Source organism: Lolium rigidum, chromosome 5 (genome assembly GCF_022539505.1).
Source record: "Lolium rigidum isolate FL_2022 chromosome 5, APGP_CSIRO_Lrig_0.1, whole genome shotgun sequence".
Taxonomy (NCBI): Eukaryota; Viridiplantae; Streptophyta; class Magnoliopsida; order Poales; family Poaceae; genus Lolium; species Lolium rigidum.
In genome coordinates this window covers 207,212,586-207,224,974 of record NC_061512.1, presented here as the reverse complement: position 1 = coordinate 207,224,974, position 12,389 = coordinate 207,212,586, and the positions used below count along the sequence as shown (strand labels likewise).

General features: G+C 48.1%; 1 protein-coding gene across 1 annotated transcript; it reads left to right on the top strand.

The window, feature by feature from the left end:
- The first annotated feature begins 9,815 nt into the window (after window positions 1–9,815).
- Window positions 9,816–11,019, top strand: LOC124654563 (tuliposide A-converting enzyme b3, amyloplastic-like). The gene has a single exon (XM_047193561.1). The coding sequence runs from the start codon at window positions 9,907–9,909 to the stop codon at window positions 10,888–10,890; it is 984 nt and encodes a 327-aa protein (XP_047049517.1). The 5' UTR covers window positions 9,816–9,906; the 3' UTR covers window positions 10,891–11,019.
- Window positions 11,020–12,389: the final 1,370 nt, after the last annotated feature.

Sequence of the window (12,389 nt, the reverse complement as noted above, 5' to 3'; positions counted from 1 at the left end):
ATTCCAACAACTACATGCAGCCATAGTCAACCATAGAAAACCACCCACTTAATTATCATACTTGTTCTTTATTAAAGAACATGTTCTTCAAAAGTTATTCTTTTGAAGTATATGATAATTAATAATTAACCATGCCATATAGTGCTTAAACCAACCACTATTCATTACATGTTAGGATTATACCAATTGTTATTGTTGTGTGCTATTAATGCTATTATTATGATATATTCCAAGCACATGTTTATGATACCAAGTATTCAATCCTAATAAAAACCTTGTTTGTGAATCACTCTAAAAGTGCAACACACCCTAAACTCATCATTACAACTCACTAATCCTAAATCATCGGGGTTAGGTCACGCTTAGAGCGATTGCATCTCATACTTATGCATTATTGCATCCTTGCCAATCTTTTAAACATCGTCCTTACCGGACGATGATGCTATTTCAGAATTTGGAGTTATTGCGTATCGAAGACCTTGCTGCATAATCTTGCGGTCAAGAAAGGCAAGTTCATCGCTTGCTCATGTCATTTGAGTATTTCTATCAAATTAATTGCAAAGTACTATGGTTATCACTATTGCATAAAAATCAAAACCACTACTTTCATAACTATGAATATGACTATGTGGTGGGCAATGGAACCATGGATTGTGTTGATATGGTGGAGGTTCCATTGCACGGGTTTATATCCATCTAGGATTAAACAACAAATGTCGCCGATGATTCTTGTGCCGTAATACCCGTGTTAACCATAAGATCCGGAGTGGGACGGAGTAGTCAAAAGTGTTTCCACCTCTCGTTCATCAACGGATGCGCTTACCGTAGCGGCTTGTATCCGGCGGAACAACCGGAGGGTGGGGATCCCATTCTAATTCCCCACGGTAAAGCATTGCTTGCCGTAGCAGGTTGTGTCTTGCGGAACAACCGGAGGGGTGGGGATCCCATTCTAATTCCCCACGGTAATGCGGTCTATGATGGGTTGCAGCTACCGGCGTAGGAGTGTATGGTAGAGCCCAAGCACTGTCGTCGTGGTCGGGGTCCACCCTGAAATTACGGGAATAATGGGACCGGCGTGGACCCAGGGTCGGGGCATGCAACAACGGGTGGGTGTTCGAGGTAGCGGAGGAACATGATTGGCTAGACCTTATACCGGGCCTCACACCAAAGGAAGTGTGGACGGGTAACGTGCTCGGTTGGCAACAAGGTTAAGATCTCTTATGGGTAAAGCAACACACCTCTGCAGAGTGTAAAGAACCGTGACCTGTCACTCCCTGTTCCGGGATATGGAACTGCGAACACGGCCGGAAAGGAGCTCCATGAAGTTCTAGTAAACCGGTGAAGGCTGACGGACATAGTTCTTCTGAATAAAAGCAACCTTTTGAAGAAACGGTTATGAAAACTTGCATTGGTATTAGACTTTCTGGTCTAATGTCGTAGCTAGTGCATTAAACACCTCTTTCCTATAATGAACTTGTTGAGTACGCTCGTACTCATCCCACTCTTAAATCCCCTGCTTAGATATGGAGGCATCGAAGGAGGAGCTACGAGTGCAACTCGAAGACCGAGGAGTCAACAACTACTTCAAGAGACAGGACCCTGTCGGATGAGTCGAATACCACATCCAACAAGGAGAAAACCTAGTTTAGCCATAGAATGGAACTAGCTTCCTAAACCTAGCTCCTACTTAGCTAGAATCTATTCATAGCCTCTATAGCTAGTCAAATACTCTACAAATAGAGTCCAGTGATAAGATTAGATCACGAGTCGTTCTTTTGGAGTTTATTTGCAGTTTTACCTCATTGTAAAGTAGGAGGCTGTGTGGATCTTTTGTAAAGAGTCTGTGTTGTAATTCTATAGACATGCCTTGGACCCGCATATGTTTCTGTTGTACCACTCTGAGCGATATAATACGAGTGGAACGGTGTTTCATTGGTGTTATATCAGACTTGCATACTACACCATGCAGTGGTATGCCGGGTCACCACATGAGAGTTCACCGAGAAGAAGGAGTATATCCCACTTACTATCCGTGTGCGGATTTCATGAGAAGTGCAGGGATCTTGCAGGACGTCCAAAATTTAATCTCTCGTGCAGGATTGGATGATTTTGTTGATGGGGAACCATGCCAATATGTGAAACTGACTATGTCGGTAGTGCAAGATTTTAAATTCAATTGGTCACGGTCTAACCCCATGGTTCAAGTACAAAATTTATAATAAAACCGTCAACTTGCCATTCGGTGATTTTTGTGCAAAGAATCGTAGTGCCGCAATGGGGATCATGCGAGAAGATAAAGGGATCGCCGCAAGAGCTCTTGGACCTCTTCAAGATGATTTGTCATGGAAGAAGCTTCTCGGAGGATCATGGTAAAATCAGTAGTATTCATTTCCCAGCCTATTCGTTACTTCGCTTATTTCATTACCAAGTGCGTTCTAGCGAGAAAGAATGGAGGTAAAGTAACTATCCCGGATCTAGCCTTTCTAGCTGCTGCATTACAAGGTAATAGGACTTATAACTTGGGAGCTTTGATAGCCAACAGACTTGCCATTAACCGTGAGAAGGGAGGAATTTGTGGGGGTCTCATCGCCTCTCGCTTATTAGCTATGCATAATGTGGGACCTCACCATCTTGATATTCAGCTCCCCATGGAGAAACTTGACATAGCTTCCATGATTAAGCATGAATTTCTTTCTAATTCGTCTAATTTAGGGAACCTGTCTTATAGAATAACATTTTACAAGAAATCTTGGACAAGGACTAAGAAAGTTGAAAAATTAGTAGGATTGCCTGCACCTTCTCCGTTTAACTTTGATTCCAGGGAGGATTGGTCAGTCACGGAAAGTGCAGTTAATGCATACATCGAGGGAGGAAGCCATCATGCACGAGACAACACGGATGAGGTGGAGGAACACCTCGACTCGTCATCCGATGCAGCAAGCTCTTCGCATCCACAAGCTGGGTATGAGGAGCCCCACGCTTTTCTTCTGCATCGGTACCTTATTATGACTACTCCATGTATGATCCACCGGCGTGGAACCCAGACCAGCGATGGGGTTGAACTCCACTTAGGCCAAAAGCCTAAGCTTGGGGGGAGGTATACCGGCATCACTCATTCTTTGCATATTATGATTGCTGGATACTTGTATATACTTGTTTAGTTTGTTTGAGTGGTTTTCTAATGAGAGGAAGATGATATTTGGGGAAGTGCTGCCTGAAAACAGATTCTGAGCTGTTACCGTAAAAATTCTTGCGCACAGCTAGAACGTTATTTTGCGAAGCCAATTTTTGTGCAGGTTCCCCAGGTTATTATCTAACTTTCATTAGTTGAACACTTTTCGAACTGAGCAACGTAAGATTTTTGTAAAAATCGATTTCTGTACTGCTGTCAGGTTTTGGCAGATTTCTGCCATCTCGCTTTTCTGTGTTTCTTTTAGTTTGCTATTTCTTGCTTTCGCTTTGTTTCTTTCCTAAAACACAAAAAGACCAAAAATATTTCTGTTGTTTCTCTTCACCATTTGTTTATCTTGGTTTCTTGCATTTATTTCGCTTTATTTGCTATTGCTAGTTTGCTATAAGAAAACCCAAAAAGATTTTGCTTTGTTTGCTTGTTTCCTTTTGTTCTTGTTCTCAAATTCGGAAACACCAAAAATATTTGCTGTTCTTCTTTGGTTTGTAAAGTTCATTATGAGTTCAATGGTCTTCGGTGGCTGGAGCGTGGTTTTCATTTCATATTATCCAAGCTACACAAGTGAAAAGGCAATAATGACGATCTACGACAATCCGATTGTGGTGAGAGGCTGGTATGAACTCTATTTGTTTTCATTTTTGTACATATACTCATCCATGTGAGCATGCTTAGTTGGTTCATGTGAGGTATATGTCATTTAAGAAAGTCTAGTAGTTCATGATCTCTCATGATTAGCTCCAATCTATTAATATGAGTAGCATGTCATGGATGTTTGCTTGCATTGTTTTATTCATAAGTAAGTATGGCATTGTGGTATCCTCCTCTGAATAATTCATTTATATCGACTTGGCACATGCTCACGCATGCATATGACTGAACAAAAGTCAATTAAGCCTCAATGATTTACATTGCTTCGCAGTTCTTGTATCACTTTTATGCCTCGCTTAATTTATTTTGCCGCAAGCATGATTATGACAAGCTATCGCTCTCTTGATTTGTCGCTCCCTAGTCTTTTGCTAGCCTTCACTTGTACTGAGCGAGAACGCTGCTCGTGCCTCCAAACACATGAAAACCAAGTTATTCCAGAGTGTCCACCATAAATACCTATGCATGGCATTTCAAACCATTCCAAGTAAATTCTCATGCACTACCTTTAAAATCTTCAAAATGCTTCTTAATTTGTGTTAATGTTTCATAGCTCATGAGGAAGTATGTGGTGTTTAGCTTTCAACCTTGTCATTTACTTTTGACGGACTCTCATATGGACTAGTGGCACATCCGCTTATCCAATAATTTTGCAAAAAGAGCCGGCAATGGGATTCCCAGTCCCGAATTAATTAATTTAAATAGACACTCCTCCATGGTTTGTGATTGTTGGACGGCACCCGAAGGATTCGGTTAGCCATGGCTTGTGTAAGCAAAGGTTGGGGGGAGTGTCATCATCATAATAAAACTAAACTAAAAAGGCACTCCTTCATGGTATGTGATTGTTGGCGTGCACCCGAGGATTCGGTTAGCCATGGTTTGTGTAAGAAAGGTTGGAAGGAGTGCCACATAAAAATGCAGATAATTCATGGGAGCCGCTCTTGAAAGTCCGGTTGGCGAGGTAGTTGGTGTACCCATTACCATTCGTTGACAACAACAAACACCTCTCAAAATAATTTTACTCCCGCTTTACAAATGAAAAGCTCTAGCGCATGTTAATCCCTCGCTTCCCTCCGCGAAGGGTCAATCTTTTACTTTTATGTTGTGTCTCCATCCTTTCTTTGAGCACTTTCTTGAGAGCACAACCCGTCATTCTTAGTATAATATGCTTGTCTCAAAATATGATTGATTGTGGTATAACTTTGATGCTTTTATCTTTGACAATCACTACTTCTAGTCTTTCTATGAACTCCAGAGGTGCCCGAGCATTTATGTTTTGCCGATCAAATACAGGCAAGCGAGATACCACTTTATCATACTCTCTTATGAACATTGCAATCCTGCTTATATACATGATTCATGATGCTTATTATTAATTGTTGGTACCTCTTCATGATTGACATAGCTGTTAGATGACCTTATTTGCATGTATCTTATTATGAACTGCTTAAGTATTAGCCATATCATGAGAATATATACATCATATGAGCAAATGTGTTCGTGAAAGTTCTTTTATCGCTCAGTTGTTAACTGAATTGCTTGAGGACAAGCAATAAGCTAAGCTTGGGGGAGTTGATACGTCCAAAACGTATCTACTTTCCCGAACACTTTTGCTATTGTTTTGCCTCTAATTTGTGTATTTTGGATGCAACTAACACGGACTAACGCCGTTTTCGCAGAACCGTTCGGTGTCTCGTTTTTGTGCAGAAATCCAACTTTCAGGAAAAACCTCGGGATTTTGACGAAAGGGCCTATTTTCCCGAATATCGACGGAGCCGAAGGACAAGTAAGGTGGAGGCCCGAGGGCCCCACACCATAGGGCGGCGCGGCCCGGGGGGGCCGCGTGGCCATGTGGTGTGGCCCCTCGGCCGGCCTCCGACGCCCTCCTTCGGACTACTTATTCGCCTCGACCTAAAAACGCACGGGGAGAAGTCGAAGTCGCCGTAAACCCTCCCGAACGCCGCCACATCGCGAAACTCCGTCTCGGGAGCCGAAGTCTCCGGTTCCGGCACTCCGCCGGACGGGGAATTGGAGGAGATCATCACCGCCATCACCGCCAACGCCTCTCCATCAACCAGCCATGTTTCCCCCATCCATGTGTGAGTAATTCCCCCGGTGTAGGCCGAAGGGGATGGTAGGGATTGGATGAGATTGGTCATGTAATAGCATAAGATTGTTAGGGCATAGTGCCTAGTATCCGTAGATGTTACTTTTATGATATTGTTGCAACTTGTTATGCTTAATGCTTGTCACTAGGGCCCGAGTGCCATGATCTCAGATCTGAACATGTTATTGATTCATGAAGATATTCGTTGTTTATGATCTTACCCGCAAGTTGTATACACATGTCGCCGTCCGGAACCAATGGCCCCGAAGTGACAGAATCGGGACAACCGGAGGGAATGGTAGCGATGTGAGGATCACATGTGTTCACGGAGTGTTAATGCTTTGCTCCGGTACTCTATTAAAAGGAGTACCTTAATATCCAAGTAGTTTCCCTTGAGGCCCGACTGCCACCGGCTGGTAGGACAAAAGATGTTGTGCAAGTTTCTCATTGCGAGCACGCACGACTATAATTGGAACACATGCCTATTGATTGATTAGTACTTGGATACCGTTTTATTATTATCTGCAAATGCCCGGCTATGATTGTTACATGAGTTTCTCTCATCCATGCAACGCCCGTCATCCGTCCCCGTGCCTACGATATTTTAATCCTGCTGTTTACTAAAATCACTACCGCTGTCTTTGTTACTCGTCGCTCGTTATTTCACTACCGCTATCTGCTATAAAACTGTTACTACTCGATAAACTCTTGCGAGCAAGTCTCGTTTCCAGTGTGCAGCTGAATTGACAACTCCGCTGTTAAGGCTTTCAAGTATTCTTTGTCTCCCCTTGTGTCGAATCAATAAATTGGGTTTTACTTCCCTCGAAGATTGTTGCGATCCCCTATACTTGTGGGTCATCAAGCGGCACGGGTCGAACTCCCGCGTCCCGAACGAGATCCAGTTGTAGGAGCGTTGCACGTACGCCGGATCTTCTCCTCGCGGGTCTATCGGGTTCTCTCGGCCCTCGTGTGGCACGGGAGGGATCGGCACGCGCCTGGCGTTGGGGTACCAGCCTCCTCTCGGTAAGCTCGCATCCGGCCATGGCACCGGCCGATTCTCCTCCCAGAGGCGACGCGCGAATTTGATGTAAACATATCGCCCTACCACGCGGCTTCTTGCCGGACTGCGAGCCGCTTGCCTTGTGGCCATTCTTCGTCTTGCGGTAAGGCCAACCCTTCCCCATGGCGTCGGTCGGGTGGATATGTCGGGCTCTGGCAATGGCGTGATCCAGAAAATGGGCGCCACAACGGACACCGCGCACCGACGCACAAGCGCGAAAGGCGAGACGCGCCACTAACGCAGCACAGAAAAGCTGCAACGCGCCACCCGTAAGTTATGCCACGTTGAATACGAAGCATATGTATCGCTGAGGTGGACCCATGCGAGAAGCGTGGGTACGGCCGCGTTGTCCGTGTGGCGTCTGCCTATACGCATTCACGGAGCACTTTTGAGCCGCATTTGCGTCTAAACGAACGGGACGAACACTATGCGTCGGGCGTTGGGCTGCTAGGTTAGGGTATAGACGTTTTATTGACCGCGTGATCGCAAACGGATCTTCCGCGTCCATTTGCGCCCGAGATGCGCTGACCATTTTATCCAAAACTCACTCGTAGAGTCGTAGGAGATGGAACAATGGCAACCGACGGCCGGCGTCGTGTGATCGAGCAGTAAAAATCCAGGCGTAATTCAGGCGGCCCCGTGCCTCCTAGCAGCAGCTCGATCGACGGCGACGCCTTGGTGCAGGGCGCGCAGTTTCAGGCTTTCAGCTCCATGTCATGTCTGCCGATCTGGCTATGCGCCGACCGCTGATTGGAGGTTTTGGTTCCATGGGTCCCCAAGGGAGAACAGTCGGGTGATTGAAGGTGAAGAGTGGCAGTATCAGTGGCTGCCGACGCGTACCTGCCGTGTTGTGGGGTTCTCCGAACTTGGCGCAAAAACTGGAGTTGGAGATCAGGAGATGTACAATGTGCAATCGTTCGGTGGCAGGGAAAGTTCCATCGTGTATCTGTTGAATCTCACCGTATTTTCTTTATATTTTCCGTGGTCTTTACAAAAGAAAACATGTTCTGTGCATCGAAGCTCACATGCTACGGTGGAAAATTCTTCTTTAAACATAGGTCCTCACGCCTGGTTTTATTAATTAAGTCATAAACGGCAGCGAACAATAAACTCTGATACAACCTCACACACCTTGATTGTTCAACACATGACCACTGAAGACATAATTAGCATGAAAGAACCAATAAAACATCATTCCAATGATTCAAGGACAATCCAGTCACTGTATTTTATATATTACATAATTTCTTACATAATACGTCAATAATTAACCTTGTATTTAGTTAAGCTAACATAGCCAACCATGCAATCTAGAAACCTCTACGAGACGCATAGCTCTATGTCATGATACGAAAGGAAACTAAAATAGTGGCAAACACATATATACATATTTTCACAATTCATATAAATGAAATAAATTAGCCTATGAAGACATGCAAATATGTATATTTTAAAAAAAACTTAGATCTAAACTTTTTTGGCTTAAGAGAATATTATTAAGAGGTTCTACATTGAAAAACTAACAACAAACACCATTTTTCTCGTGGTGTATGCTATAAACTGGATATAAATGCATTTTTGCATGGTAAAAACTAAAATTATATAGTAAATGTATTGTATCTCAATATTAATATGCATTATTATATGGTTAATTTTTGCAAGTACAATGAATGATTGTATGGATCAAAAATGTATGCCATAAGAAATGGCTAATTGCAAATAAGCAAAGTTTAGTATAATAAATTGCACTACACCACGACATGAACATAATGACAATTAGCTGCCAAAAAAATATGAGAAAAAATCAATAGCCAAATTGTCAACGACAATATTACATGACCGAGAAACAATAGATAAAAAGGTAGAAACAATGGTATCATAAGTAATGTGATTAAAGTCTAGTTTTAGTGTCACAATTATGTGGACATATATAAAATGTGCCACACAAGCTCTACAAAATGTCAGGCTATGGAGTCACCCTTCGTTGGTCTTTGTTCGGTTGTCTAAGAAATTTTCGACATCCCTAGGAAGGCAGGATGATAAGTACCGTCTTCGCCGTCGACGGAACCAGCAGGAAGAAGCCATCTACCTAAAATGACCATACTTTCTCAAACAAGAAGTGCGCCAAAGAAGACAAGAACATGACTACGGGATCTGAAATCGGGCCGCCGACCATACTAAGCTTGTGCCTTCTAAGGCTCGGGGAGGATGACGCGGAGACGATCACGCTAAGTTTTTTTTTACTAGTAGTTTCGTCTTTCATGATGATCCAAATGGCGAGCCCATGACCCTCGATGCCCAGGTTGAGATCCCACGAGGTGAGCCGCCCAGCAAAGTGGGGCATGTGATACATGACTTATTAATGTTACTGCGTATTTGTGTCAGTTTATTGGCAAATGTTACCGCTTTGAAGTGTTCTGTTTTTTTTTCTGTTTTGCTCCAGCAAACCTTTTCATACCAGCAGAATCATTATCACGGTTGAATAAAAACACGTTATTGCGTACAAACGAAAGCATTTACAAATTATCTCTGTTTCTACTGGAACAACAATAAGAACAATGTGATAGAGCTTGCAATAACCAAGACGCTTCTTTTACTACCCAATCAAATTGATCTAGTTTGCTGCGGCAAACACATCTTTGCTGTTAAGAATAGGTCTTCCCCCAAATGGACAAATTTCATCAACAAGGAAAACCAGGCTAAATGCCAATTAAATGATCGATGGAAGCAGCTGAACTGAACTTTTCAGATGTTAATGCACGCACATGGATAACCCAGGTCCTCTTGCCCTCACCTCACATGTCCTCCTCAACTCTGCAGTTCCGCTCACCTCCAGTCCACCAAACCACCGATCTCCTTGCCTCTGGCCGCGATTGAGTATTAGCTTCACAGGCGCGCTGCAAGATGGATTCCGGGAGGACCGAGATCGTGGTCGACGCCCGATATTTCCGCTTATACAAGGACGGCCACATCGACCGTCTGAGCGGTATGGACACCGTGCCAGCCGGCTTCGACGCCGACACCGGCGTCACCTCCAAAGACGTCGTGATCGACGCCGCCACCGGTGTTTCCGTCCGCCTTTTCCTACCAGAGGTTCGTGCCGCCGAATCCGGAGGCGACACGATCACTGCGGCAGCGACGAAGCTCCCGATCGCCGTCTTCTTCCACGGCGGCTACTTCATCGTCGGGTCAACCGGCTGTCGTCGCCACAACCGCTACATGAACTCGCTAGTCGGCAACGCGCGGGTCCTTGCTGTCTCCGTCGACTACCGCCTCGCTCCCGAGCACCCACTCCCGGCGGCCTACGACGACTCCTGGGCCGCGCTCAACTGGGCCGTGTCCGGCGCGGCCGATCCGTGGCTGTCCGAGCACGGCGATCTCGGGCGCGTCTTCCTGGCCGGCGGCAGCGCCGGCGGGAACATTGCCCACAACATGGCCATCGCCGCGGGCCTGACTGGTCTCCGCTCTGCTGCCGCGGCGCAGGTGCGCATCGAGGGCGTGATCTTGCTCCACCCTTCGTTCAGCGGCGAAGTGAAACTGGACACGGAGGCAGAGGAATACAGGGTGAGTGTGGAGAAAAGGTGGGCGGCCATCTTTCCGGGCGCGAAGGGTGGGCTGGACGATCCGAGGATGAACCCGCTGGCCGCCGGTGCGCCGAGCCTGAGGACGCTGCCGTGCGAGAGGATGCTGGTCTGCGCAGCGTCGGAGGACCCGCGGCGGCCGAGGAATCGGGCGTACTACGAGGCGGTGAAGTCCAGCGGGTGGGGAGGGGACGTGGAGTGGTTCGAGTCGGAAGGCAAAGGGCACGGCTTCTTCGTCCAGGACTACGGCAGCCCGGAAGCGGTGGCGCTCATGGAGCGAGTGGTTAGTTTCATCGCCGGCCATTAGTAGCAACTGAGCTCACAAATCAAGTGATTATAACCCAGGCCTAAGCAATACTAAGTCTATGATCTCAGGTTTGTTTGTTGCTCCAATAATGAAAGTGGTTTTATTGGCATTCATGCCATCCATCTTTAACATTGGCCCCGAACGATGTTTTTTCATCCGGACGGCGAAATTCGGCCCAGTCGCGTTCCCGGTTCCTCGATTTCGTCCGGATTTGGGCCTAAATTCATCCGGCGAACCCAGGCCATCCCCGCCCCCCCGGGGAGCTCTCGGGGACTCCGGACGAAACAAAAGCGCGCGAAACGGCGAGAAAAACTTCCCGCGCGTCTGCTGGCCCCAACTTGTCGGCGAGAGACACCGATCGTCGTCCTCATCGCATCATCTTCCGCGCGCTGTAAAAGCCTGCCGCCGGTCAGCATTCGCCGGCCGCGTAGCATCCACGCGGAGAGTTAATGCCGTCGCATCGGCTTCCGCGCACGCATCGTCTTCCACGCGTCATTAATCGCCGCCGCCCCGCCGCGCCTATTTAAAGCCACTTCGCTCGCCGCGACGCCACTGCTCCACTTTTCCTCCATTCTCCCTCCCCTGCTCCACTCTTCCTCCACCTCCAACGATGGCGTTCTCCGACGACGACGGCGCCGCCGCCAATGGCTTCCCCCGCCGGTCGCTCCACCAAAGGGAGGGCCACCTCCTCCACCAGGCGGGGTACCCCTGCCCGCCGGACACGAGGCCTCCCGGCGGCGGGTGGAGGCTTAGCCGTGGCGGCGTACCAATACCGCCACCCCCTCGGGGTGACGCCCTCGACGCCGCCATCGAGGAGGCGCGGCTCACAATGACGGACGAGGAGCGCGCCGACCCAGCCGCCGCCGCCCCGACAACTACACGCGGTGGAATTCGTACTTCCTCCTGCGGTGGGAGCGGGAGCTGGCGGCCTACGACGGCCCGCCGCCTCCGCCTGCGCGCAACAACGCCGCGGGACGCCGACGTTGGTGGAGCGCGCCGGGCCGGACGCTGGAGAACGTCCTCGAGCACATCGAGGGCGGAAACTTCCCGTGGCGACGATGCCCACTGCATCGAGGGCATCGGCGAGCCGCCGCCGGGAAACGTCCGGCAGCCACGGCGCATGGCTGCCAGCTCGTCGTCTTCCGGATCGGCGCCGAGGCCGTCCTTGGCGCCGGTGAAAAGGGAGGCGACGTCTCCGTCGACGCCGGCGCCGGCGCGCGTCAAGAAGGAGTCATCGTCTCCTCCGCCGACCAGAGGGCGCAGCGGTGCCCTCGTCATCCGCGACCAACCCTCTTCCCCGTAGCGTGGGCGGAAGAGGAAGTCGGCGAAGAACCCTCTTCCCCGCGACCAACCCTCTTCTCCGAACAGGCTCGCCGAGGAGGAGGCGAAGCGCGCGGAGGAGGCTGCCATTGCGGAGGCGATCGCCAGGTCGCTCAAGGACCTGGTGCCCGCCGACAACGCCCTCCCCGAGGACGCCGCCCTGGAGTGGTCGAGGCGCG

Bases quoted from the DNA above. Each gene is read 5' to 3' on its own strand.
- LOC124654563 (XM_047193561.1), top strand. From the start codon at position 9,907: ATGGATTCCGGGAGGACCGAGATCGTGGTCGACGCCCGATATTTCCGC.